Source organism: Borostomias antarcticus (assembly GCF_949987555.1).
Source record: "Borostomias antarcticus genome assembly, chromosome: 13".
In the NCBI taxonomy this organism is placed as follows: Eukaryota; Metazoa; Chordata; class Actinopteri; order Stomiiformes; family Stomiidae; genus Borostomias; species Borostomias antarcticus.
In genome coordinates this window covers 10,330,298-10,357,797 of record NC_140246.1, presented here as the reverse complement: position 1 = coordinate 10,357,797, position 27,500 = coordinate 10,330,298, and the positions used below count along the sequence as shown (strand labels likewise).

Sequence of the window (27,500 nt, the reverse complement as noted above, 5' to 3'; positions counted from 1 at the left end):
TTGGTCCTGGCGTAGAGGTGGACGCGAGCCACGGCGGCGTCTATCTGGGGGCGTGTGTAGAGGCCGCGCGTCGTCAGTCGCCTGACGTACTGCTCCTGGTCAGTGGGGATCAGCAGGATGTAGCGAGGCTCGAGGTAGGTGTTCTTCAGACTGAACACACCCTGGGAGTGGACACACACACACACACACTGACTTATCAGCTTGTTAAATACAGTGTGAAACATACGATGATATTGAGATTATGAGGTACACTTTATCCATCTATTCTCAAAGATAATAGTAAGCCCCAGGTTTGCCACATTCTGGTCCGAAATCTTCCAAACTCTTAACACAGCTTACAATACTACTATTACCCCTGAACCTTTCTTGGCCTTGTTCGGTATCCCTCTGTAGCCTTTTACCTCTAAAATTATGCAGCATGTTATTGCCTTTACCACCTTATTAGAAACATGTTCAACCTCCATCTCATATCCTGTGGGTGAAGGAGCTGTTAATGTCCATTAGACTTGAAAAGCTCAGATTCTCCCTCAAGGGTTCCCTAATCTCTTTTGAGAAGACTTGGAGACCTTTGATTGTGTGTGTGTGTGTGTGTGTTTGTGTGTGTGGTCTGACCCACACCCACCTCCAGCTCCATATGCACGCAGCACGCCAAGCCCTCGCGGGCCACTTCTTCTACTGCCTCACGAGAGAGACCGTACCAATGTCCCCCATACTGCATGGTCTGGATGAACTTACCCTGCAGACAGGAGTGAGACAGAGAGAAAGAGAGAGAGAGAGAGAGAGAGAGAGAGAGAGAGAGGCGCCAGTGCAGCAGGAAGAACAGTGTGTTAGAGACGGTTGTTTGTCACAGTGCATTATCACCACCACATCTATCACCGAGTTAATTTACCTGAATGGTACTGTAACTTATGCTCTTGGACATTCTCACGGGACATGGACTAATCCTCCAGGGAGATTAACGACGTGGTGCTGCCCCACCTGCGTGATCTGAACACTCGACCCCGCCAGTCAGGGGAACTTCCCCCTCCCTGCCGCTTCACACACATACTGTGACCTCTGACCCCTTGTCTGCCTACACCTGGCGCAGCTTTAGCAGTAATGCTACAATTCATCACCCTGTAGTTGCACAGAGCCTTTGATGGGTCAGAAGACTGCCGGACAGTCGCATAGTCAGGCCGCAGCATTGGAATGGCTCTGTGTGCTGCTCTTTAAGTCCTACCTCCGGTCAATACGAAAAACACTGCCCTGCAGCTCAGCGCCGTCCATATCAAGAACTACGGTGTTCTACAACAGAGGCGGGAGACCACTCGGCCCAAGGTACCACCCATACTCGCCTTCCCTCTGCTTACGGGCCCAGTGAAACAATATGGAACAACCACCGGATTACAGTTATTGGAGTGAAGCTGCTGGAAGTGGTGGATACAGGAGAGCCTATTGCATGGTGGGAGTGTGGCACACGGTCTGATGTGAAGAGGGAAGGGAGGAGAGTGTGGAAGGGGAGGGAGGATGGAGGGAGAGGAGAAGGGAGTCAGTAAACTTCGCCTGAGACTTCATCTCTTCTTCCTCCTCCTCCTCCTCCTCCTCCTCCTCCTCTCTGGAGCAGACAGTAAAGATCCCACATCAAAGGGCTTCGTCGATAAATCACTGCTGGCCCTCGATCCATCAAACCCAAAGGACCTTACATAATCACCCTTAAAAGAGGAGTGGGTGGAGGGTTGAGAGAACGCTGCGCAGACGATGGGGTGTGCAGTACTTTAGCTCTGGACCCTCATGCTGGATAAGACACACAGTTTTATATTTCTTTAATGATTTGATCTCTGTAATGTACACGGTCAAATAGATGTGCTGCTTTAGACATCAGCAATAGGTTTGAAATGCTTTGGATCAATTATGAAACAGACCTGCCCCGAGAAGTTCAAAGGAAAGATGGTTCCATGTGTACATAACAGAACCTATATACAGTACCATGCAACATTGATACAACTTCCAGTGAACCTCACAATGACAATGTTCAGATCAATGAAATCACTTGGCCTTAAAATGATCCTTCATCAAGACAGTGATCAATTATGGACGAACCCACCATGTGAATCATGTTCTGGAAATCTTCCTCAGTGACAAAATGATAGTCACTCCCATCCTCCTCCCCAGTGTAGGGCCACCTGGTGGTGTGGCAGGCTCTGTGGGAATGCGAGAAAAAAGAGTCAGACCAACTGCAAAGGTTGCATTCTCTTGAGCTAGCAACCATAGCATGAGAACATCATCATTTAAGTACACACATACACAATTATACTTAGACAAATACGCACGCACGCACACACACGCACACACACCTCCACGCCCTCACTCCAGGTGAGATTCAAACACTCTTTTGAGGTCGACCCCAGGGGTTTGGAATGCAGGCTATGGAGCCTATTCTTCCATAAAAGCCAAGTGAGATCCTCCAGCAAATGTGTGTTGGATTTGAGCGCTACAGTGTGCGTTGCTGCCTCTGGGTTTAGTTTATGCATCCATCTCTCCCACCCCGCGGAGAGCCTGATTAGTGATCAAACGCCATCACTCGGGTGTTGATATCTGACTATGGGGGGGATCAATGCACATCTGGCGGACAGTGCAGCTGGGTACAGTTCCCAGAATCTATGAAGGATGTACAGTACTAGCAGGTACGTTTGGGCTGCTGAGGAACATGGAGTGCCGATGGAACGGCGTTGTTCGGACTGACCCGTAGGCGAAGAAGTCGTTGAAGTCCAGGCAGAGTTTGTGGGCCAGCTCCCTCTTCCCACAGGCCTGAGGTCCAGTCAGCACCAACATGGGGTAGGGAGAGTCCAAGCTGGGCAGGGTGCTGCACAGAGGAACCAACAGAGGACGGTCAGCAACTGAAGTCATCATATTTTCAAAAGCCTCCAAGGCACTTTTGCGTGGAAAAGGATACTTTTAACATAATTTTAAACATCCTTTGAGGATCATGTGATTTAAAGATAAAACTAGTAACATCCGATTGTTTGAGATCCGCTGTTGAAAAAGCCTTGTCCAATCAGTGCCGGCGTCTGCATCATGTGTTCCGGCTGTACCTGTCATAGAGGACCTGGGGCTGCATCAGCTGGTACACCATGTGGGTCATGTGGTCTCTGGCCGCCACCACCTCCATAGGAGGGTCGTACTTGTTCACTGACGCCACCTGGAAACAGGGAGGAGACTCAATATTCAGCGATGTTAACACTTAATAAGTCTTAATAGGCCCCTTGGTCATTTCTACCAGTCCGTAACCTGTCCAACAAGATATGGTAAAGTGCTCGACTTGTACAATGCTATCCATAAAGGCAGCCTATGAATCTTAGCAATGGAGCCACTAGGCACTTCTGACCACAACTGCGTCCTCCTCGCCCCGGTCTATCAATAGACCCTCAAGAGAGGGAGAGTTGAGCGCAGAGAGGTGGCTGTGTGGGCAGAGGGCGCTATATTCATACACACAGTGAACTGAACAGCTGTTTTCACAGTACCAACTGGGAGGTTTTGAAAGAGTCTTGCACTGACTTAGATTAAAGGACAATGCTCGTTTTTGACAACCTGGACCTTATTTACGACATATTATAAGACGTTTGACTCACCGAGATCACTTTGGTGTAGTTCGGAGGCCTGTAGAAGAAATGTAAAATCCAGCGCGAGCCAGTATATCCATGTAATGGCGGTGATCGGGGCAACGGGAATGCAGCTTCTAAAAATCTATTTTCTGCCGCGAAACTGTTGTTTTCATCAATCTGTCTGGATGAATCGCTAGTTGTGCTTACATAGAACATAACTGTTGTGGTTTTCACATGCCATGATCTTTAGAAACGTCTTTTGAAACGAAATAGCTTCCTCACTTTCTCCAGCACTAATGCGCACAGCGCGCAATCGTTGCTCCAGCACGCTGTGCGCATGCGTGCTGGAGCAAGTGAGGAAGCTATTTCGTGTCTAACGACGTTTCTAAAGATCATATTACAGAGGCATGGGAAATACCACAACAGGCCTATGCTCTCTATGTAAGCACAACTAGCGATTCATCCAGACAGATTGATGAAAACAACCGTTTCGCGGCAGAAAATAGATTTAGAAGCTGCATTCTCGTTGCCCCGATCACCGCCATTACATGGATATACTGGCTCGCGCTGGATTTTACATTTCTTCTACAGGCCTCCGAACTACACCAAAGTGATCTCGGTGAGTCAAACGTCTTATATATGTCGTAAATAAGGTCCAGGTTGTCAAAAACGAGCATTGTCCTTTAACTGAATTTCACTGTATCAAGCTATAATACAGTACCTTCTGTGAACAAATGATTATTTCCAGGAAGACAATTACACCGATTGCACCCAAATAATAAGCCCCGGGTCAGCATGGTTAACAAAAATAGTCCGGGAAAGATTGTTAAACTTTGTCAAAAGACCTTTGGCATTAACTTGAGGCCATCAAGTTAGAGCCTCTCGGAGGGCAAAGCTATTTTGGCAAACCCTCAACACTTCATGCAGAGTTTCGACACCTGCCATCAGGGAGGAGGTACACTTTCCCTAGCAGGGCCAAATCAGGTATTTGTTCCCTCGGCTGTTGGGTTTTTAAACAAACTGCAGGCCTAGATGCTATTATGCACATACTTTTATCATGATGACATCTACTGTATGCTATATGTATGTATGTCTTTTATTTATCTATTGTATTATGTGTATTGGTTGCGTTGACTACTGTTTGCAAACCAAATTGCCCCTCTAGGACAATATCCAATCCAGTCCAATCCCACGTTGACTGGAACCTCCTGTACACAAACACATCCTACAGCAAGCCCTGTAGGAAGCTTCTGATGCAAGTTGCAAAAAAAAAGCGCACACACAGAATCTAATAAACAACCCACCTTCTCTTCTGCTGTCACTTTCTCCTGGTCCAGTCCGGTCAGGTGCTGGAGCAGGAACAGCAGGGCCAGTCTGTAGTCCGGCTGATCCTGCCGTTAAGAGAGTGACAGCGGGCGGACGGTTAGCGGTCATGTTGATACTCTCAGCGCTGGGACGCTGCCTGCGCTGTCAGTGAACCGTAGGTCTGCTCTACCTGCACTGGGTTCCTCTGGAGGTTGAGCTCTCTCAGTAGGACCAGCTCATGGAGGTGAGTGGCCTCCTTGATTTCACTGATCTGGAAGCAGAACATCAGGCCAGACAAAAACTTTAAGTTGTGTCACAACAACAAACTGAGTAAGGTAGAACGTCCATACTTGGAATGGTTTGGGCTGTCATAAGCGGACTGGGCTCTACCAGGTTGCCCTCCAGGTTGATGGAGCCCAGCAGGTGGAGATTCTGGAGACCAGAGAGACTCTGGATCTTGTTGAGGGACAGATCCAGAACCTGCAGGATCCTCAGGGTCTCCACGTTCTCTATCTTCGCTATCTGGTTCCCCCTCTGCAAAGAGGAGATAGTGGGATAACGTGGGAGTACATACAAAAACACACACACACACACACTCTTTCCCTCACTGTTAATGAACGTCAAAAGAATATTTCCATTTTCCATCTGTGGGGGTGAGAATGTGTGCTTGGCAGAGCGGCTCCTCTCAGGTAAGACTGACAGGTGACGAACGACAGCTGAACAGCTGGCGAGAGGCTAGCGCAGCATGCTAACAGGCTAAAGAGCAGCCCTGCTCTCTTCCACACCCAGGCTCCCTCCCTCCTGTTCTGTAGTTATCCAACCTGCCCCCCCCACCCCAGACTACCCAGGCTGTCATCAAGGCCCCCGGCCCCTCCTCGCCCTGCCCTCCCCCAGGCAGCCTGCCTGGCAGAGGGCTGCAGACAGACCGCGCCGCTCCCCTGGAAGCTCTGGGGCCTGGGCGTGCTGGGCTGAGAGAGGAGGTGTGTGACAGGGGCACACTGTTGGGGAGGCGGCCTGTGCAGGAGAGGGGCAAGGAGGGAGGGGGGGGGGGGGGGGGGGCGAAGGAGGCTGGCTGACAGGGATACTGTGTAGGTGTGAAGTGTGTGTGTGTGTATGTGTGTGCGTGAATGTGTGTGTGTGTGTGTGCGTGTGTGTGTGTGTGTGTGCGCATGAATATACACAGCGTGTACTGTATAACACACACACACACACACAGTGACAGCAGCTGGCCCCAGAGAAGAGAAGCGAGGAGGGGAGGACAAGACAGGTCTGGACTGTTAAGCCTAATTTATGCTTCTTGAAAAGTGTAGCTCGACAAAAAAAAGTGTCGCTCGACATGTTGCATTTATGCTTCGGGCGACACTTCCCATCGTCTCTATGGAAACAATCAGCCGTGCGCTTGTCATTCTGTTGCGCATCTGTTGTCATTCTGAGAGAAGCGGCTTTCTGAGGTAAAGAGTTTAATCTGAGGTAAAGGGGTTGTTCAGAGAGCGGTTTTCATTGTGTTTTGTGTTCATTCTTTTCCGCAGTACTTGGGCATCTCTGTGAAGGGGCAGGGATGAATTGTATAGATGAATTGCAAGCTCGGAGAGCCGTTCCTCTACTCCTTCCATGACAGCCAAACGTATATCCATGGCAACGCACGAGCCTTCTATCTAGCTATCCAATCACACCTGAGCGACAATTTGTGACGGAGTCAGCGACATTAGAAAAAAACGTTGGGGCGCGACAGCCCTCGGCGACACTTTTTTTCCACAAAAAGTGTCGCCCATGACGTCAAAAGTGTCGAGTGACGGTTTTAAAAGTGTCGAGCGATGAAGCATAAATTGGGCTTTAGTTGCTGACAATGAGGAATCACTCAAATAACACCAACAGCCATCTGAGACAGAAGGAGTGAGAGATAGAGAGAGAGAGAGAAGGAAGAGGAGAGGAGAGGAGAGGAGAGGGAGGAGAGAAAGAGAGAGAGGAGAGGAGAGAGGGAGAAGATGAGGATCCAGAGGCCCGCTGGTGGGCCATATGGTGGCTCTCACATGGGAGGCCGGAGCTGGTTATCTTTGAAAAACGGAGGCTCAATTAAGACTGTGGATTTAATATGACCCAGGAGAGAGAGAGAGGGGACCTTTAAAAAACACCCCTGCTGCCACCCTTTTACAAAGAAAGAAGAAAAACAACATATTTGCCTGCTAATAAAAATACTGTGTATGAATACCAGACACGGTTTTACAGTGGAATAAAGTGAGGCCAAATCATCAGAGCATTCAAATGTCAAGTAACAGAGAGACCCGGACAGCAACCCATACAATGGAAAGTACAGTGTAGTGCAGTAGTATTGTGAGTCATACATACCAGGCAGAGCTCTCTGAGAGGGAGGTTGTCCAGGCCACTGATGCGGGAGATCTTGTTGTGAGCCAGGCTGAGGAGGGTGAGACTGGTGCAACGGCCCAGACCATGGATCTGACTGAAACAGTTGTCTGACCAGGGAGGGCGTTAAGCGTTAAGACAGGTATCCAATTAAAAGTACTGTACGTGAATGCATGTGTGTGTGTTTGTGTGTGTGTGTGTGTGTGTGTGTGTGTGTGTGTGTGTGTGTGTGTGTGTGTGTGAGAGAGAGAGAGAGAGAGAGAGAGAGAGAGAGAGAGAGACCTCATGTTTTTAAGGATACAGTCCAGTTTCAGTTTACTCAGAGATGAGTAGGCTGACAAGTCCTTCATCACTGACATCTTGTTGTGTGATAAATTCACCTCCTGTAGAATACAAAGGAAAACAACAGATTTTTGATAAGCCAAACCTTATCATGCATGGAGGACTATAACTTTTTAACTTTTTGCCAAATAACAAACTCAACCTTGGTGTATTGTGAGTGTATTGTCAAGAATATTAAATGCTAAATGAGTATTTGGCACTGCAGATGGACTGTACAAATCCATGACCTCTGGGAATAACCTCAAACCACACATTTTCTAATCTTATCCTGTCGGTTCGAGGACCCACCTTGAGGTTCTTTGGCGGCTGGAAACCAAAGAAGGTGTCAAGTTCGTTGTGGGAGGCATCGAGGATGACGAGGTACGGCAAGTGGCTAACACAGGATAAATCTACCAGTCAACAAACATTGGGAGAGAATCGTGAATTGTGGGGAGAGATGGCAGCAACACACACAAGTTGGTATCTTCTGTAGAAATAGGGCTCTGATGAAGGGCTCTGATGATAGAGGACTAGGCTGAAAACAGGATGGCTTTTAATTGACAGTAATTTGTTATATATCACCTTTTATCTTGTTGTATGGTAGTTCTAGCTTTTGTAGATGGACATAATTGCATAAGATGGAAACATCATTCAGATTTCGACCCTGGAGGAAGACAATGACATTTTCTTGGTCAATCAAATACAGTACCTTTAGAGACAGAGAGGGGATGGGGGGCAGAGTGAGAGAACTACACAAACATTTACCAGGAGTTAGTAAAGTTAGTGAAGTCAAGCATGAGTGTGTTTCCTTACAGGCACAGAGAGGAACTGGTAGACATGCTGTAGTCCAGTGGCTGAGTGTCCCAGGTTGGATAAACAGCTGCACACCTCCTCCTCAGTCAGAACACCCTGCCTCTGTAATAGCATAAGGCCATGTGATTGACAAATTGAAGATACATTGCGCATGTCAACACTTGATAAAATGCACCGTTATTTAGTTGCATAGGCTACATCCATGCTATTTGCATGTAACGTTAGGCTTCTAGCTAGTTATAATTCTCCTTACTTGCATTTTTGCAATATTGTGAGGCAACGCAAGGGTACTACAACTTTACAGTAACTGGCTTCGGTAATTTACCTGCATTGTCTTCTCGTCCTCTTCCTCTGCGATTGAAAGGGTTTCTGCACACGACTGGGCTGCAGGTGTGCTTGGAAATGGATGCTCCTCAGTGCTCCCCTGTGTCCATAATAATGACCCTTGGGAACAGCGAGTAGGTGACAGGGACGAATGTGGCGTTGTTTCTTTCATTATATCTTGCAAATGCGAAAATAAGAACGTAGAAGACATGTTCTGGCATACGAGCACAAATTGCTGTTAGTTACTGTTCGTAAGCTAGCCAACAATATTGAAGATAGAGGAAGATAGAAGCTAGTTAGCTGGATAGCAGGACGTTAGCTACCTGGAGCGTTCTCTCGGTTGCTAGGCAACGATGACGACACGAGTTGGATTAACTGTGGGTGTGGTTTCAGAGCCTATGCCAGAGGTTTCATGTGGAATTTATAATAGCAGGCTAACATAATATCAAACAAAATCCAAAACGGAGTATCAGGAAGAATAACAGATACAATTAAAAAGGGTATACATAAAGTAAAACAGGAAGTTTACACTACATTAAATGCATGGATGTATTGATTAAATGCCACGCTAAAAACATAGCCCTAATGTTCACCAACACATCAATAGAGAATGGCACAGCCAGTAATGGCACACATTAGGCTACATTTACAGTAGGCTTATTTCTTCAGTTAGTTTTTCTTTCCCTGAAGACATAATTTCAACAACAAGTCATTCATCGTTCATGAAAAAGTCTGCCACAGAACATCACAGCTGGCAGGTGTGCTGAAATCCACAACTTGTGGGTGGTGTTTTCTTTGGATCTATTGAGTACAAGGTGAACTTTTGTGGTGCAACAGAGCATTGACATCCCATCTATTTGTTAGGCCTATGGTCTATTCTATGTGATCACTTAATTCAACCATGTCTGATGCAGGTGAAAACTAGTCCCTTTTTCTGATTAAGCAAGGCAGAAAATTGGCCCTGTTCACTCTACAAAACACACAGATCACTCAAGATAGAAAGGAATTTCAATGGTTTGTTATTTCAGGGAAGTCTGTATACACATTGGCAAATAGACTTTCATTGTACGTAGATACTCGAGGCATTTGTCTGAGAATGATATTAGGACAACAAACATTGAAGGAATGAGGATTCTACGCACCCCTTTCATCAAAAGTCACACTTCAACACAAACAATACAATCATATTAGAAACATAATGTATCATCTGCAAAATCACCAGGTGTCCAAGAACAAACTAAACCAAAACAAATTATAAAGGAAAAGCGGTACCACACCCACATGGCAGGCACAGGGAAACTCAGGAAGAGTTCTTTTCCCCAGGCCGCATTATTGATATTTCGGGATATATACTGCGGGACAGCTGGTGGGAGTGTTCCAACACCTAAAGTACAGTATTCAACCTCTCTCTGAGGCTGAAGGTTCCCTAGCTGTGGAAGACCTCCTGCATTGTGCCGGTACCCAAACAAGCACGCCCCAGTGTTCTCAATGACTACAGGCCAGTGGCATTGACATCACAGGTCATGAAGGTATATGAGAGACTGCTTCTGCAGCGCCTGAGGCCCATGGTGAGCGACTTCCTGGACCCCCTGCAGTTTGCGTACCAGGCTCGAATCAGTGTGGACGATGTCATCATCTACCTGCTCCACAGAGCCTACTCATACCTGGAGGGGCCAGGAAGCTCAGGAAGAGTGTGCCAGTCTGTTGTAGCCAGCACACTGTTCTTTGGCATCGCCTGCTGGGGAGGAGGCATCAAAGCAGGGGAGTCAAACAAACTGAACAAGCTGGTGAGGAGGGCCGGCTCTGTCGTGGGGCAACAGCTGGACAGCCTGGAGGCTGTGGTAGAGAGGAGGATGATGGACAAGCTGAGGGACAAGCTGAGGTCCATGCTGGACAACCCCTCCTATCCCCTCCATGACGAGCTGTGGCAGATGGGGAGTATCTTCAGCCACAGGCTCATCCCACCCAGGTGCAATACTGAGCGGTTCAGGCGTTCCTTTGTGGCCGTGGCCATCAGACTCTACAATAGTGCCTGAGTGTTCCGGAGTGTTCCTGTGTGTTCCGGAGTGTTCCTGTGTGTTCCAGAGTGCTGTGAATGCATGCACGGGAATTTTTGATTGGGGATTTTGGCCCATTCAGCGAGAATAGCACTTGGGAGGTCAGACACTGATGTTGGATGAGAGGGCCTAGCTCGCAATCTCTGTTCTAGTTCATCCCAAAGGCGTTCGATGGGGTTGAGGTCGTCAGGGCTCTGTGCGGGCTAGTCAAGTTCTTCCACACCAACCTCAACCGACCTTGCTTTGTGCACTGAGGTAGAGTCATGCTGGAACAGAAAAGGGCCTTCCCTAAATTGTTCCCACAAAGTTGGAAGCATAGAATTGTCCAAAATGTCTTGGTAAGCTGAAGCATTAACATTTCGCTTCACTGGAACTGAGGGGTCTTGGCCAACTCCAGAAAAACAACCCCAGACTATCATCCTTCCTCCACCAAACTTAGTGTGTCCCAATACATTTGTCCATATAGTGTATGTATCTATATATGTTTGAGTAGGCCTATTATTATACTCAAATGCGTATTACTATACATGTCGATACAGACTGTATGTATGTATGTATGTATGTATGTATGTATGTATGTATGTATGTATGTATGTATGTATGTATGTATACTGTGTGTATAGTGTATACATACTGTATAGTTCAAATTAAATTACAAGGAAAAATTACAAGAGAAATTACAAGAAGAAGCGATATATACAGTATATATAGATACATTTTTCACTTCTTTTTTTTCTCTTGCAATTTTACCTTGTAATTTAATTTGAACTATAATGTATATTATTTGTCTATTCCGCTGTACCTTTCCCACTGCTACTGTACCTTTTCCACTGCTGAAATCCCAAATTTCCCCTACAGGGATTATTCGAGTATACTGTCTTACTTATCTTTTATTTATAGCATGTACATAATACATCCATGCCTTTACTTGTAGTTTTTGTGTAATTTGTGATTATTTGCAATTTTAAGAGTAGCCTAGCTACATCATGGAGCTGGCAGTAAATTCTATACAGTAATGTGCACTTAATTAACATACCTGTACGCACGCACGCACGCACACACACACACACACACACACACACACACACACACACACACACACACCAACCATTGATTCAGATTCACCTTTTATTTGTCTCATGTAGCCTACAGTGTTTAATGTACAGTAAAAAGTCTCCCTCTCTCCTGAATAAAAGAGCTGCTCTGTGCACGGGCTAAAACGAGCACTACTGTAGTTTGAGAGCGGTAGGCGGATCCTTTCAGCAGCCTCCTGCTGCTTCCTATTGATCCAAGCCTGCGTGTCAGTATGATGGATTGTTCCAGTGGCTTCCATTGCTCAGTGCACCAACTCGCTCCCCTCCTCCGTCTCGACGGGGCTCGCTCTTTCCCCTCTCCTTCTCTCGTTAAGTACTTTTCTCCCGAGTTAATGAACTAAAAATACCGGGGGATGCTGGGATGAAATGATTTGTGACTTGTTGTGTGTGTGTTCGTGTTCACTTTAGAAAAGCAGCCAAATTAAAGTTTTAGCAGTTGTAGTAGGAAAAGAGGCAATGATTTACAATCAATCACAATACCAAGTTACAGTAAATACCTTGTTTGGAACACAGTTGAAGTGTAGTAGACCAACTTAATGTAGGCCTACTGTTAGGGGTGTAACAATATTCCGTGCCACAATGTATTGCGATACAGAAACGGCACAATACGTATCGTCAAGGTGAAAACAATATTGTGATATGTTTATTGTATATCAGTGAACACTGGCTACACAACGCTGGTAACAAACATGTCTTTTGTCTCTAAGCTTATCCATGATATTACAACAGGTAAGCTCTAAATACACAAAGTGTATTGGAGTAGAAATGTGGAGAAATGCACTATTCGTGTGAACAGCAGCGCTACTGCAACGCTTCACACCTGCCCTTAGTGTATCGTATCGTATTGTTATCGTCAACCCAATATCGTGCATCGTATCGTATCGTGAGATTAGTGTATCGTTACACCCCTACCTACTGTACACATTGTTTCTAGCTGAATGAACATACATCCCAAATATTATACAAAAAAAAAGGCCGAAAAATAATCGAGAGCTAATTTCCTTGCCTGGTCCTTTGGGGAGGATCAATGGCCATAAGCAAGAGGAGAGATTCAGACAGTCTAATCAGACCTGTGGAGGAGACAGTGAGGAGAGACAGGTGGAATTGGGAGGGCTGGTTAGATGTATTGGGGAATTAAGATGAGAAGAGTGAGATGAGAAGATCCATCTAGATGGATGGGATGATCCAATGGAATTATTTGGATCTGAGGAGGTGGTGTGTATATGTGTGTGTGTGTGTATGTGTGCATGCATGCGTGTATGTGAGAAAGATGAAAAAATGAGTGGAATAATTGATTCCTTTGTCTGTCTTTGACAGTTTTGAATAACAAGCGGCTCTTTGGCTTGAACACATGCAGATAGGCCTATTAACTAATTGTAATGAGCTTCTATACAGACCTAATCAGTAACATTTCTATTTACTGCACGCCCCGCTAGCATTTGTTTTGTGACGTGTATCTTCATGGATTCCACTTACTGCAGGAGTTAGGGTCTTCCAAGTTGTACAGTAAAACCCAGTGAATACGTCTCACTTGTGAAATCTTCCCAAAACATTCAACCCATTCAAGGGACGAGGGAGAGGCACAGAGGGACCCGGGAGATGAGGCAGCAACGTTCTTGGGGCAGAGGGAGAGACGGGCTAAGGCAGAGCACGGAGAGCACAGCAGAATACAAGGTATCTCTGTTATGATAAGCTATCGGCTGTCGGTGATGAGCTGATGAAAGGCAGGTGCTGTGATTGGGACAGGGAACAGGTGTGGAGCGAGGCCACGCAAGGCCGAGGTGCCTGGGGAGGCTGTGCTCGCAGAGCGGGCAGAGGCACCTGCGGAGACTAACTCCACAGGTAGTTTTTATTTTTTTATCATACTGTTCAACACATACTGTACAAACTCTACAGTTGGCATCTAGGATGTTGTGGTAATACACTGGGGAGTGACTATTTTTAACAGCAGAGTAGAATATTTTTCCCTGCTCTGGGGCTAAACAGGCCAAATACTTCAGAGTGTGTGGGTCGTAGCTGTAGCAGCACAGACTCAAAGACAGACTGATAGCATCGCTGCACGCCCCTGGCTACCCTGGAAATCCCATTCACTTGGATGGGCTGGATATTTTACAGTACACCCCCCCCCTCCCCACTATGGTGGATTGAGGGAGAGACAGATGTGCAGAGAACTCTCACTTTGTCATTTTCCTCAACATGGAATATCCTATGTATGATACTTGAGGAAGATAAGCAGACAGATGCCATGGTAGACACTTTAATTGTCAAAAAAGAAAAAGTATGTTTGACATGTAATGGCAAGGAGAGATATAACATAAATAAACTTTCCTTCAGTGTATCCACATTTTATACAATTAAATCTACAGTAGCACAATCATATTATAAAACATTACAACCACCGCCACATAGCATCACATGCTATAGATAACCACATGAATTACTTTAAAATTATGTTACTCACCTGAAGAGCATTTTAGTTATAACATGTCAGTTAAGTAAGGGTTATTGTTGACAGGAGTGATGATCAGGGGGGCATGGTTATTACCACTGTTATTATTATACGGGTTGAAGAGTGGATAGAGTTTCTCAGTGAAGGTGCAGCCGGTGAAAGAGTAGATATGAGACCTGGCGTTCACATCATAGAAGGAGACCTGACCCTCCTCATAATCCACAAACACCCCCACCTTCTGGGGCCTCTTTCTCAGGGAGAGGAGGACATCAAGGTCAGCCTGAGCCGTGTACTTCTGTCCTTCCTTCAGGATAGTCCAGAATCCATTCACAGGGCTCCATGTGATGATCCCATTCCTGTTGATGGACTCTCTGGCCACTCCTACAAACCAGTCAGTCTTCCCCTTAACCCACACCTCATAGTAGAACCTCCCTGAGGAGAAGCCCTGCTTTCCCAGGACACTGAGAGTGTGATCAAACCTCTGTGGGTTGTCAGGGAGCTTGTTGTTAATATCTCCATGTCTCACTTGTTTCCTATCCTCAGACAGGATGAGCCAGGAGTTGGCTGTATCACGGTCCAGAGTCACATCCGTAGCATACTGCTGCATCATCTTCAGCTTGACTGCAGACAGCTTCTCCATCGCGTTCTTCAGTGTCTCCTCCAGATGAGACACAGTTGTCCCCACACTCAGATCACCCTGGACCCTGATCTCAGACCAGTCCTTGGTGGGCGGAGGGGTGCTCAGGGATGGGAAGCTCTGGAGGAAGAGCAGGTGGTCCTCAGTGTGTGAGAGCTGCTCCAGATCAGTGCTTCTTCTCTGTAACTCTGTGATTTCCTTCTCCAGATCTTTGATCATCCCTTCAGCCCGTTTCTCTGCAGCTTTCTGCTTCTCCTCAATCACCTTGATGAGTTCAGCCTGGCTTCTCTCAACGGAGCTCACCAGAGCACTGAAGATCTCCCCACTGTCTGATATGTCTTTTTCAGCATTCCTCTTCATGGTCTCTACTGAGAGCTTGATCTTCTGAACCTTCTCCAGTCTCTCCTGGATCATCTGCTGTACTTTTCCTTCAGTCTTCCCCAGTTGAGACTTCCTCTCTGTACACTCCTCCTCTAGAGGGACGGTGTCATGGGTCTTATGGTCTGTCTCAGTACAGAACTGACACACACATGTCTGGTCAGTCCTACAGAACAGCTCTAGGAGTCTCTCATGCTTCTTACACATCCTGTCCTCCAGGTTCTCCACAGGGTGGATCAGCTTGTGCTTCTTCAAGGCTGCAACTCTCTGATGAGGCTCCAGGTGAGTCTCACAGAAGGAGATCAGACACACCAGGCAGGACTTGAGGGCCTGTAGCTTCGTCCCAGTGCAGATGTCACATGGCACTTCAACAGGTTTGGTAGGGCGTTCGTCTGAATCTGTAGCTTTCACTTGAACTGACTTCTTGAACTCGGCAGCCATCTCAGAAATAAAGATATTGACAAAGAGTTCTGGTCTCCTATCAAAAGTCTTTTTACACATGGGACACTGACACAGGTCATTGCTGTCCCAACATTTCCTGATACAGGCCATGCAGAAGTTGTGTCCACATGGAAGAGTGACAGGTTGAGTGTACACATCCAGACAGATGGAGCAGAGGAACTGCTCCTCAGACAGGAGACTGCTGGGTGTGGCCATACCTGGACAGGTGAAACCAAAGGTGAAACCATAAATACCAGTGGTGAAACTAGAAACCATTTCCTGGTATGAGAAACATCTGGAAATATTGAGTAGTTACACCGACCTTAAGATATTATTACGGTAACACTCATGTAATGAGTATAAAAACAAACTAGGCTAATTAACAATAACAATAACATACGTCCGTAATTCAGATATTCATACATGACCAAAACTGAGTAGACATTCACCTGCTAGTGACTTACTTGTTTGTATTTATGTAGTTGCTCCGCTGTCTTTAGTACCAAAAAGGAACAAAGAAAATGTCTAGTTACTTAAAAAAAAAAAAGAAGAAAAAAAAAGATATTACTAGACTAGCCCCACTTCAGCCCCTGAAACAGGCTAAGAGGAACAGTAGCCTACGCCTACGTTTCTCAACACTGCTTGCCCCTCAACTCTAGTTTCACTTTCGTTTCAGTGAAAATGTGGTGCTCCTCCCCTCCTAACAACACCAGTAGTTTGTCTCTTCTTCCTGGAGCAACTTAACTCTTTACATGCCTACAATCTCTAGAAAAAGCCGGTTCAACAGATCATAGATATGAACACGAGATGACTCGTAATGGATTGAGCGGCGCAAAATACGGCCGGCATATTGGTCCGGTACCGCTGTCACGTGACAACCGCTCTCCTCAGCAGTTTCAGTCAGTAAAAGTAACCCTGCATCAAGAGATAACTCTAGAAGATAAAACAAATATTTTTGTCTTTGAACTATCCTAACAGTCAAATAACATAAATAATAAATACATAAAATAAAAAAATTACAAAGTGCAAAACAGCAGCATCCAACAGTTTTATTTGTATCTATCAGCTAACACTACTACCTATTTATCATCGTTCACTTAAAAGAGCCGACACATAGAGCCTTATTGTTCGCGACCGACCCATCACTAGTTTACTCGCGGAGCTCCGTACCGGACCAAGATGGCGGACGCATTTTTCGTCCGGCAGCAATCAAATCAACGTCAATGCGGCGTCTAGTGTATATGTTTATGCAACAGATGGCTATCGCTATAAATCAAAGCTATTGATATATCCCAGAAGGGCAGTGGGCAGGGAGTCAAAGGTAAAAGAGATGGAGGAGGAAGGTAAAGGACATACGCTGGTGAAAGGAATTTCAATTGTTTATTTTTATTTATTTATTATTTTTTAACAAAGTCAGTGTACACTTTAGCAAATAGTATTTTATTGTGGATGGAGTGATATTCAAGGCATTTGTCTGACAATGACATTTAGGATCACATAGAGTACATTGACGAGGAGGATATTATACATCCATTTAATCAAAACTGTCACACCTCAACTTTAAATTACACACACATCATTGGTTAATGTGCAAAATCACCAAGTGTCAAAGAAGAAACTAAACCAAAAGTGTTACAAAATCAAAGAGTAGTTCTGGAGTACTTAACATGGATGAGAAGAGTCTGGCTCTGAGAGAATTCACAGGTGTGCCTGGGGTAAGATGGGGATGACATCCAATCTAATTATTTGGATCTGAGGAGGCAGTGTGTGTGTGTGTGTGTCTGTGTGTGTGTGTGTAAAAAAAATCATATTGAGTGGAACAATTGATTTCTTAGCCTATGACTGACAGCTTTGAGTAACAAGCGGCTCTATGACTTGAACACTGATATACTTTATGAGTTACAGCAGTTAGGCCTATTAACTAAAGGTAATGAGCTTCTATACAGACCTAATCAGTAACATTTCTATTTACTGCACGCCTACTAGCATTTGTTTTGTGACGTGTGTCTGCATGGATTCCACTTACTGCAGGAGTTAGGGTCTTCCAAGTTGTACAGTAAAACCCAGTGAATACGTCTCACTTGCGATATCTCTAGTGCTTCCCAAAACATTCAACCCAGCGTCCACCCCAAATAGCGGTTGCCAGGTTTACCGACATCCCTCCCCCGCCGCATCTCACACCGTGGTGATCTTCTTGTCTTTGGTGGCCTGCTTGATGGCCGCCTGCTCGCAGATGATCTCCTTGAGGCGCTGCAGGCGGACGTTCTGCGTGCCCAGGTCTCCCACGCCCGTCTGGCTGCGCTGCAGCAGGCTCAGGGCGTTGATGTACTCCAGCTCCGTGTAGCGGACGCCCTGGTCCACCACCAGGTTCAGCAGCTCGTCCGCCGTGTTGTACAGCATCTCATAGTACTGCCTGGAAGAGGGGGAGGAGAGGAGGAGAAGGGAGGGAGGGAGGGAGGGAGAGAGTTTTAACACACTTTATTGAACAGTGCCATCAATAGGTAACCAGGCTATTATATTGCCGCAACATATTCCACAGTATTTCGCAATACATACTGTAGTCAACCACCCCTGTCATCGCTTTGTGCTTCAGATGAACAAGGGAAGCAGCAGGTAGTAACAGACTAACGGAAGAGGAGGAAGATTGAATAGAGAGAGGTGAATTACTGCATCATGTTGTGTGTAGTGCTGCTGTTGAGTCCTGATGACCCAGACAGATTAAGACAGACATGGAGGATACTGGGCAGGATGGGAGGATACTGGGCAGGGATGGGAGGATACTGGGCAGGATGGGAGGATACTGGGCAGGATGGGAGGATACTGGGCAGGGATGGGAGGATACTGGGCAGGGATGGGAGGATACTGGGCAGGATGGGAGGATACTGGGCAGGATGGGAGGATACTGGGCAGGGATGGGAGGATACTGGGCAGGATGGGAGGATACTGGGCAGGATGGGAGGATACTGGGCAGGATGGGAGGATACTGGGCAGGGAGTCAAAAGTCAGAGAGGAGAAATGAGCGAAGTTTCGTCCGTTAAGAGTGCGGGAGAAAGGCAGGGCTGGGCTCTCTGTACAAATCCTCGGACAGGGTGGGGGGTGAAAAAAGGCTTTTGCGAGAACAGCTATTTGTATCATTTGTTTTGCTCTTTTTCCCCCCAAAACCCATTACAATCGGAAAATGGGTATTTCCTCTCTAGGCTTCAATTGGAAATTGAGCAGCTTTTGTGTTTGAGGGTAGCTCTATTGGGAAGGACAAGGTAGAACAATGGGAAGAGGTGGAGATAAAGAAAAGAGAGGGAGAGCTAGAGCGTGCGCGAGAGAGAGAGAGAGAGAGAGAGAGAGAGAAAGCGAGAGAGAGAGAGAGCAAGAGAGAGAGAGAGAGAGAGAGAGAGAGAGAGAGAACAAGAGAGAGAGAGGAAAGGGGATTAAGTCCTGCAGTGGGAGTGTGGCCTTTCACAGCTGTGTGTGACGAACAGTGCTCTTGGTTGTGGCAGATTTGTGCAGTTTCTGACTCTTTCTTCTCTCTCCAAGGTCCTGTTCATTTTTCATTCCCCAGACTCAATGAGCTCGTCAATATTGATGAGGGGTCACGCCAGTCCTTTCATTCGCCACGGGCACAGGCACAGAAAAAAACCCTGATGAGCCAAGGCTTGTGCTCTTATCACATAATGAAATAGACTGTGTGTGTGTGTGTGTGTGTGTGTGTAGTATGTTAATCTGTCCAAGTTTGTGTGTGTGTGCGGAGTGTGTGTGTGTGTGTATGTGTGCGTGCGTGTGCGCGTGTGTACTTCAAGCTCAAGCATCCATCCTTTTGAACGGTCCATCCGTTGGGTGCAAAGCAGGTGAAAAGAAAGTGGAATTGAATGAGCGTGATAATGGAGGCTCATCTGTGCTCGTAGGTGAGGCCGGTCTCCTTAGCGTCATCTTGTTGACCGTCCGTGCGTCAGTACTCTGTGCATCGAATGTGACCAAGCAAATGTGATACAGTACCACAAGGTCACAGACAGAGCTGTTACTTCTCCTGTTACTTCTGGTCCCAATGTGGTGTTCTGGTTCTCGCCTGTTCTTTGGGCATCATCCATCTCCTATCACACATCCTGACGCAAGATGGCCGCCCCACGAGAGGCTGCTGTTGCATGACCCCAGTGCTACCGCCGGTATCCTGGGAGCACAGGGACACCTGGCTGCTACCGCCCAGCTGGTGTACTAAGGGGTGTGTGTGTGTGTCTCGTCACCTCCCGGTGACAAAAAAAACCCTCCCAACACATTACCTGAGCCTTTTTGGAAAGCCATTTGCCAAAACAGCAGCAGAGCAGAGGCTGTTAATAGGATTAAAATCTCTGCGTTCCCACCCTTCCCTCAAACAAACACACACACGCACGCACCCCTCATCCTCTACTCATCCGTTAAGGGGGAGATAACTAAGACTCAGACTAAGACTGCTTCACACAGAGACCAGAAGGGCTGAATCCCCCCACCTGTCCCCCCACCACCACCTGAGAGAGCACTCGCTCACTGCACCGCTAAATTTTAATTACCCCCCCCCCCCCCCATTGCCTGCAGAAGCCCCAATGTACAAAATGTATTAAGCAAATTTATGATGCGTGCTACAGAAGACGGGCTGAAGATGTATGTTGCTGGCGTGAGAAAGAGAGAGGGAGGGAGAGAGAGAGGGAGGGAGAAAGAGAGAGGGAGGGAGAGAGAGTGGGAGGGAGAAAGAGAGAGGGAGGGAGAGAGAGAGAGAAAACAAGAATCAGCACAATTCATTTCCTCTCATTTTCAGCCTGCACAATATTAGAGTCATTAAAGGCTGCCTCTGTCAGCGCATTTGGAACAACACATTAGTTAGCAGAGGAGAGGAGAGGGGGATGAGAGAGAGAGAGAGAGAGAGAGAGGGAGAGGTTGGGGAGAGAGAGAGTGGGGGGGGAGAGATGGAGGGGGGAGAAAGAGAGAGAGAGATGAAGAGGGGGGAGAGAGAGAGAGACGGAGGACTCGCTGGATGATCCTCTCCATCGGGCGTAACGCACGCTTGTCGCCGCGGTAACGAATGCTAGGGCTCCTGCCACGGATGAGAGCGCGTCAAGTTTTCCCCTCTCCCTCCGTTGCTCCCTCCCTCCCTCCCTCCCTCTCTCCTCCCTCCCTCCCTCCCTCCCTCCCTCCCTCCCTCCCTCCCTCCCTCCCTCCCTCCCTCCCTCCCTCCCTCCCTCCCGACCGAAGGGTAGGTTTGTCTCTCCTCTGGTAATGAGGAAAGGTCTACAGAGACCGAGGCTTCATCAGCAGCCTCATCAGCCTGTTAGTGCGGACAGGGGGGCGTACCATGGAGACGGGGGGAAGGAGAGAGAGGGAGGGGAGGTAGAGGGGACCAGGGCCGGGGAGATCGGCAGACAGAGAGACAGGGAGACAGAGACGAAGAGAGACAGACAGAGGGACAGAGAGAGAGAGAGGCTGAGCCTTAATTCATCTGTGGGGCGGGGCGGGTACGTCGCGCTGGAGGACGACACGCGAGTCTCCCTCGGAATGAGAGGGGCGGTTCAGCCGGCGCCGAGCGGGCTGTGAGCGGGGCGGATGAGAACAGGCGGAACTAACTAACTAACAAAGCGACGCGGGAAGAGAGAAGAAGAGGAGCACCCTGTGTCTGTGTAGAGAGAGAGAGAGAGAGAGAGAGGGAGAGAGGTAAACACAAACAGTTTGATATGCGGGAGGCCAGACACGCCGCCCAGACACACCACCCGGCTCAACTGGGATCTACCACACACACACACACACACACACACACACACACACACACACACACACACACACAGAGACAATACCCCGCGACACCGGCATAGTACTGCGGTCAGGCGCTAGTGGTTAGGGGGGTCTGATTGGGTGAGTGAGAGGAGTGACGACAGGACAAGCTGGCTACGCGGGTCACTGGGTCACGGCGAGACAAGAGGGCGGGTGCTGTCACTTATCATCGGGATGTCACATAGCCTACACGTTCACAGTGCACGCACGCACACACACGCTACCATTCATGTATTATACTCACTCTCTGACACAAACCCCCCCCTCCACACACATACACACACACACACACACACACACACACACACACACACACACACACACACACTCGCTGCATTCGATAGGTCGAGAGCTTTACGCCAGTCCAAACCACACGTCTATGTGAGGTAGTTGGGGCGGGGGTAGCTGGGGCGGGGGTAGTTGGGGTGGAGGTAGTTGGGGTGGAGGTAGTTGGGGCGGGGGTAGTTGGGGTGGAGGTAGTTGGGGCGGGGGTAGTTGGGGTGGAGGTAGCTGGGGCGGGGGTAGTTGGGGGGGAGGTAGTTGGGGTGGAGGTAGTTGGGGCGGGGGTAGTTGGGGCGGGGGTAGTTGGGGTGGAGGTAGCTGGGGCGGGGGTAGTTGGGGTGGAGGTAGTTGGGGCGGAGGTAGCTGGGGCGGGGGTAGCTGGGGCGGGGGTAGCTGGGGCGGGGGTAGCTGGGGCGGGGGTAGTTGGGGCGGAGGTAGTTGGGGTGGAGGTAGCGGTGTGTGTGTGTGTGTGTGTGGCGACCAGGGCAGGGCAGGGCTGGCCTTCTGCGCTGCAGTCTCTCTCCCTACTGTTGTTCTGCAGTGAAAATGCTTGTTTCAACAGAATGGTAATTCCTGGGACAGCGACCTGCTGAATTGCTAAGCATCTGCAATATCACACACACACACACACGCGGGCGTGCGCACACGCATACTGTACAGACACACACGCACACAAAGGCACACGCACACACACACGTGCGCGCACACACACACGTACAAGTACGCACGCCCCCCCCCCTCCACACACACACACACACACACACACACACACACACACACACACACACACACACACACACACACACACACACTATTCTGTATGAACCTGACGTTCGACCAGTGTCAGGTCAAAGTCGTGGGAATGTTAGGTCAGCCTTTGTCATTTACAACAAGCCTTCGTGACTAGGCAGTACTGCATGTGACCTAGTGAATAAGGGATGCTCTGGGACAAGGTCGGAGGGAGGTCGGAGGTCGGTCAAGGGAGGTCGTGGGCCAGTCGAGCGCAGGCTCCTAGCGGGTGCCTGGTGGACTGACAGGCGTCTCTGGGATCAGATCATCCATCTCAGCACCACCCTGCCTCTACCTCGGGGTCCCGTAGCAGAGAACCAGACCAGGGAGGGAGGGAGAGAGGGAGAGAGAGAGAGAGAGAGAAAGGGAGAGAAAGGGGGAGGAGAGAGAGAGAGTGGGAGAGAGAGAGGGGAGAGAGAGTGAAAAAGGGAAAGAGGAGAGAGAAAGAGGGAGAGAGTGAAAATGGAGAGAGAGAGAGAGAAAATGGAGAGATAGTGAGAAAGGGAGAGAGAAGGGAGAGAGAGAGGGAGAGAGAGGGGAGAGAAAGAGAAAAGGAGAGAAAGGGATAGAGAGAGAGAGAGAGAGAGAGAGAGAGAGAGAGAGAGAGAGAGAGAGACAGACAGAGATTCATGCAGGCGGCGCACCCACTGATCTGACATTGATCAGACATACTAGTGACAAATCCAGGTCTATAGGATGGGAGTTGGCTCTCTGACTGTCTCTGAGCAGATGGTGTGTGTGTGTGTGTGTGTGTGTGTGGCACGGTCCACTGGGGTTCTCTCCCACTCAGTTTTGGGCTCAGACCAGCTCTTGGGTCAAGGTCACCAAAACACACGCTTCAGATCACAACACACACACACAAACACACACACACAATCTATCCATGATGACAAATAGAGAAGCACTCATACTGTTCCCAGTATCCAGCATACCAGTACTGAGATTATATTCAGAGATTTATGAAATGACCTAATAACATAATCACATTTAATATAACTCAATCCCTAGTCAATTAGTGTACGATAACAGTACATAACCACAAGGCTTTTTATTGTCATCATATCAGCAACCACCTATGCCTTGGCTACCAATATGAAGTACCTACAATTGACCACAAGGTGCCACTGCTTCCTTCCCCTTCCCCTCCATCTCTCTGAACAACCTGTGTGTGTGTGTGTGTGTGTGTGTGTCTGCTCAGAGAACTGCAGTGCGATGGTCATTGGGCTCCTTCAGTTTTAACTCGGATCGATGGTTATTACTGTGCCCTTGCCTGGGTCACATAGGCACACAGGCACGCACGCACACACACACACACACACACACACACACACACACGCGCGCACACGCACACACACACACACACACGCACACGCACACGCACACGCACACACACACAGCTGCTCTTGCTCTCCTCCTCCTCCCTGGGGCCGGGGTTTAAGGTGCCCTTTCATCCTGTCTATGTCGCCGTGTCAACTCATTCTGTAGTGGTTTCGCCTGCGTCAGTTCAATTTCAGTTCCAAAGCTTTATTGATGCATGACAGTAAAAGACTTCAAATACTGAAATGGAGCCTATATGCCTCTCTGACACAGCAGCTTCTCTCTGAGATGCATAGAATAAGAACGTGGGACACCACATACCAGTGACATGCGCTTGATCCAACTCCAAACTGTGCCGGCTTTAGTCACGCCCACCGAGAACAGGACACCAATAGGATCTCACTTCAGCATCGCTGTCCTGGTCTGTGACCGTGGTGGGCGTGCGCCACATGAATATGCATGACCTGTGGGTGAGTATGGTGATTGCAGACCTCTGAGGGGGCTGTCACGGTGCGTCTCGGCGGCGGAGAGAATGGAGGGGGAGTGTGCGTGCGCGCATGTGACGGGCGGAGACTGCGGCAGGTCAATCAGGAAAAATCATGAATGTGTAAACGATGCACGCTGCAATTCACAATCAACCGCGACGCAACACGCACCTTGTAATCAAGACAGGCGAGGAGAGAGAGAGAGAGAGAGAGAGAGAGAGAGGGAGAGAGAGGGAGAGAGAGAGAGAGAGAGGAGCCTTCACTGACATTTCCCAATAATGGGACTTGACAGGGAGAAGAAATAACACACTAATCAAGGGTCAACAGCCCGCGCCGCGCTATACACACACGCGCGCACACACACACACACACATACACACATGTGCGCGCACACACACAAACACACAATGCTGTCTACCAAGGGTAGGAAGGGCTGTAACAAGACACGTAGTGTGTGGACGCTGTACACAATTACCTTAGGGATCACACACACACACACACACACGCACCCGCACACGCACACACACAGGATATTGCAAGGAGATTTACCGAACCAGTCAATCTATGTTTGAACTGGATCAGGAGGGTTGGGGAAGGGGGTCTTTGTTTAGCTCTGATGGGGATTAGGTCTCTGTGACGTTGAGCTACAGTTCCTTCAATCATGCCTGCCGATCAGTCAAAGAGAAAGACAGGCAGAGAGAATGTATTTCGAGCGAGACCGAGAGAGAGAGAGAGACAGAGGAGGGGGAGAGAGAGACGAAGAGGGAGAGAGAAAAGGGGAGAAGAGAGCGAAAGAGAGAGAAAGACAAGATAGGGAGAGGGACTGAGAGAGAAGAGAGGAAGAGAGAGAGAGAGGGGACGAGAGGGAGAGATAGAGAGAGAACAAGAGAGAGACAGGAGTGGGAGAAAAGAAGAGGGGGCGAGACGGAGAGAGAGAAGGACAGAGTGATTACACATTGATCAGTCTAAACAAAGCTGTCCTCTGCCCTTCTCCGTCACAATCCTCCCACTGACTACCTTTGATTTTCTGTCCTTCTCTTCTTCTCTCCCTTTGTCTTTCTCCGCCGCCCTTCTACGTGACATCTTCTTTCTTTCTCGCTGACACAGTGTGTGTGTTGTCTGGCCGGTAGAGAGCAGAGCACAAGATGCAGTGTCGCACGTGACGGATGAATACCTAAAAGCACTTGTACTTTCTTTACCTGGCCTGCTCTCTTCTCCTCTTTCTCCATCTCTCCCTCCCTCCATTCATCCCTCTCCCACCCCCCCCCCCCCACCCCCTCCTTCTGTCTTTGCTCGTCTCCCTGCCGCTCCCCTCATCCCTCCTGTCCTCGCTCCCATCTCTCTGCCGCTGCCCTCATCCCTCCTGTCCTCGCTTCTCTCTCTGCCGCTCTCCTCATCCCTCCTGTCCCTGTCCGGGGCTGTTAGGCTGGACAGGAGGCGCATCGATCTCTCTCAGGTCTACCAGCAGCGGCAGAAAGCACTTCACACACAGGGGCTAAACCACGTCAACACACAGACCAGTCACACTCACACACAGGGGCTAAACCACGTCAACACACAGACCAGTCACACTCACACACAGGGGCTAAACCACGTCAACAACGTTCAGGCGGACCTATCTCCACACTTCTACATAGCCTGACCCATCTCCACACTCTTACATACTGTAGCCTGACCCATCTCCACACTCTTACATAGCCAGACCCATCCCTACACTTCAACAAAGCCAGACCTATCTCCACGCTCCTACAGTACATAGCCAGACCAGACCTATCTCCACACTTCTCCACACTTTGGTTATGCTGTGCCAGCGCTGGTGACAGGTCTGGCTGGACTCATTACCATTCGGGGATGTGGGGAGTAAAAAAAAAAACTGTATTTCTTTAAACCAATCACAGTGGTCTTCGGCGGAGGGGTTACTGGGTTGTTGTCGTTTCGCGTAGTCTGGGAGAACCTCCCATCGCCGCCGAGCGGCCGACCACGACTGATTGGCCAGTGACAAACGAGTGACGAGGCTTATCCCCAAAACCGACGTCCGTTGAGTCAGACCCGTCCTTACCTGGCGAAGTCCAGGTCGGCCTCCCTGGACATGGTGATGTTGGTGAGGTTCTGCTGGAGGACGAAGATGTTCCGGCACATCTTCTTGATGCCCGACTCGCTGATCCGCTTGAAGTACTGGGCCCCGTTGATCAGGATACAGGAGATCAGGTGACCCAGGCCTGCCAGGGAGGGAGGGTTACCACAGTCCTGTAACGTAGCTTGTACTGTATGCTATTCACTTGCTGTGTTTTGTGGGGTTGGCGAGCATGTGTCTGAATCAGGAGGGGGAGGGGTCCAGCTGGTGACCCCCCCCCCCCACCACCACCCTCCTCCTCCTCTACCCACCTTCGAAGATGTACTGGAACTTGTGCTGCTGCAGGGCGGCGCCCATCACCTCCTCGATGGCGCTGATGTCCTTGTTGAGCTTGACCACCAGCGGGTCGTAGTCCATGCTCTCCACGTTGGCCACGATGGCGTAGTTCCCCTGCTTGGCCAGCGGGATCAGGTAGTGGAAGCAGTGGACCCTGCGGGGGAGGGGGGGGGGGGGGGGGGGGGATAATCACACACGTGACACAATCATTCCGGTTTACTCCGCGCACGGACACAAAGATTGGTTTAAAGGGGTAGTATGTTATTTTGGACATTTAGCCCTTATGTGGTCTACCATGAAACATAGAGACCATAATTTCACTGATCGTTTTGAGGTAGCTGCTCTCCTATGAAATGTATCGCAATCCGAATATTTTCACGTTTGGCATGAACATAATTCCTCTGTGTCACGGCACCACCGCGTCAGCCTCGTCCACCTCCTCAGCCCCCTGACCCCGGCCCGAGCCCCGGTTCTGACTCTGGTCCCAGGCCTGTCCCCGTCTGTCCAGTGCCAGACTCCGTTTCCCCCAGCACCTCCCAGAGCCTGCAGCGGGAACTGCGGGCACGCCTGCGGTCACAAGCCAGACACGCCCCCGACGCACACCTGCCGCGCATTACCTTGATTGCCTTGACCTGACCAACTCAAATGCCTGGCTAGCTCAATATT

The 27,500-nt window shown here is 48.7% G+C and overlaps 3 protein-coding genes across 3 annotated transcripts in view; all 3 read right to left on the bottom strand.

Annotated features, from left to right (window-relative positions):
* The window catches only part of lrguk (leucine-rich repeats and guanylate kinase domain containing), a gene marked incomplete at both ends in the record, with an annotated part of 12,704 nt that extends 4,209 nt beyond the window's left edge, over window positions 1–8,495 (bottom strand). Inside the window, 13 exons of the mRNA XM_084447761.1 lie at window positions 1–161; window positions 623–736; window positions 2,084–2,180; window positions 2,723–2,842; window positions 3,072–3,178; window positions 4,886–4,972; window positions 5,077–5,157; window positions 5,277–5,420; window positions 7,233–7,357; window positions 7,549–7,630; window positions 7,878–7,978; window positions 8,151–8,232; window positions 8,382–8,495. The exon at window positions 1–161 is cut by the window's left edge and continues 41 nt beyond it. Of these exons, the coding sequence (XP_084303887.1) occupies window positions 1–161; window positions 623–736; window positions 2,084–2,180; window positions 2,723–2,842; window positions 3,072–3,178; window positions 4,886–4,972; window positions 5,077–5,157; window positions 5,277–5,420; window positions 7,233–7,357; window positions 7,549–7,630; window positions 7,878–7,978; window positions 8,151–8,232; window positions 8,382–8,495 (1,415 nt within the window). The remainder of the gene's footprint in view (window positions 162–622; window positions 737–2,083; window positions 2,181–2,722; window positions 2,843–3,071; window positions 3,179–4,885; window positions 4,973–5,076; window positions 5,158–5,276; window positions 5,421–7,232; window positions 7,358–7,548; window positions 7,631–7,877; window positions 7,979–8,150; window positions 8,233–8,381) is intronic.
* Window positions 8,496–14,333: 5,838 nt separating this feature from the next.
* Window positions 14,334–15,977, bottom strand: LOC311316825 (E3 ubiquitin-protein ligase TRIM39-like; the record flags this gene model as incomplete). The annotated part of the gene is made up of 1 exon (XM_084447760.1): window positions 14,334–15,977. One exon carries the CDS (start codon window positions 15,975–15,977, stop codon window positions 14,334–14,336), a length of 1,644 nt encoding a protein of 547 aa, XP_084303886.1.
* Window positions 15,978–17,220: 1,243 nt separating this feature from the next.
* exoc4 (exocyst complex component 4) overlaps window positions 17,221–27,500 on the bottom strand; it is a 119,769-nt gene continuing 109,489 nt past the window's right edge. The window contains exons 18-20 of the mRNA XM_084447796.1: window positions 26,810–26,988; window positions 26,484–26,643; window positions 17,221–18,174 (exon numbers count right to left, since the gene is read on the bottom strand). Of these exons, the coding sequence (XP_084303922.1) occupies window positions 17,937–18,174; window positions 26,484–26,643; window positions 26,810–26,988 (577 nt within the window). The 3' untranslated portion in view covers window positions 17,221–17,936. The remainder of the gene's footprint in view (window positions 18,175–26,483; window positions 26,644–26,809; window positions 26,989–27,500) is intronic.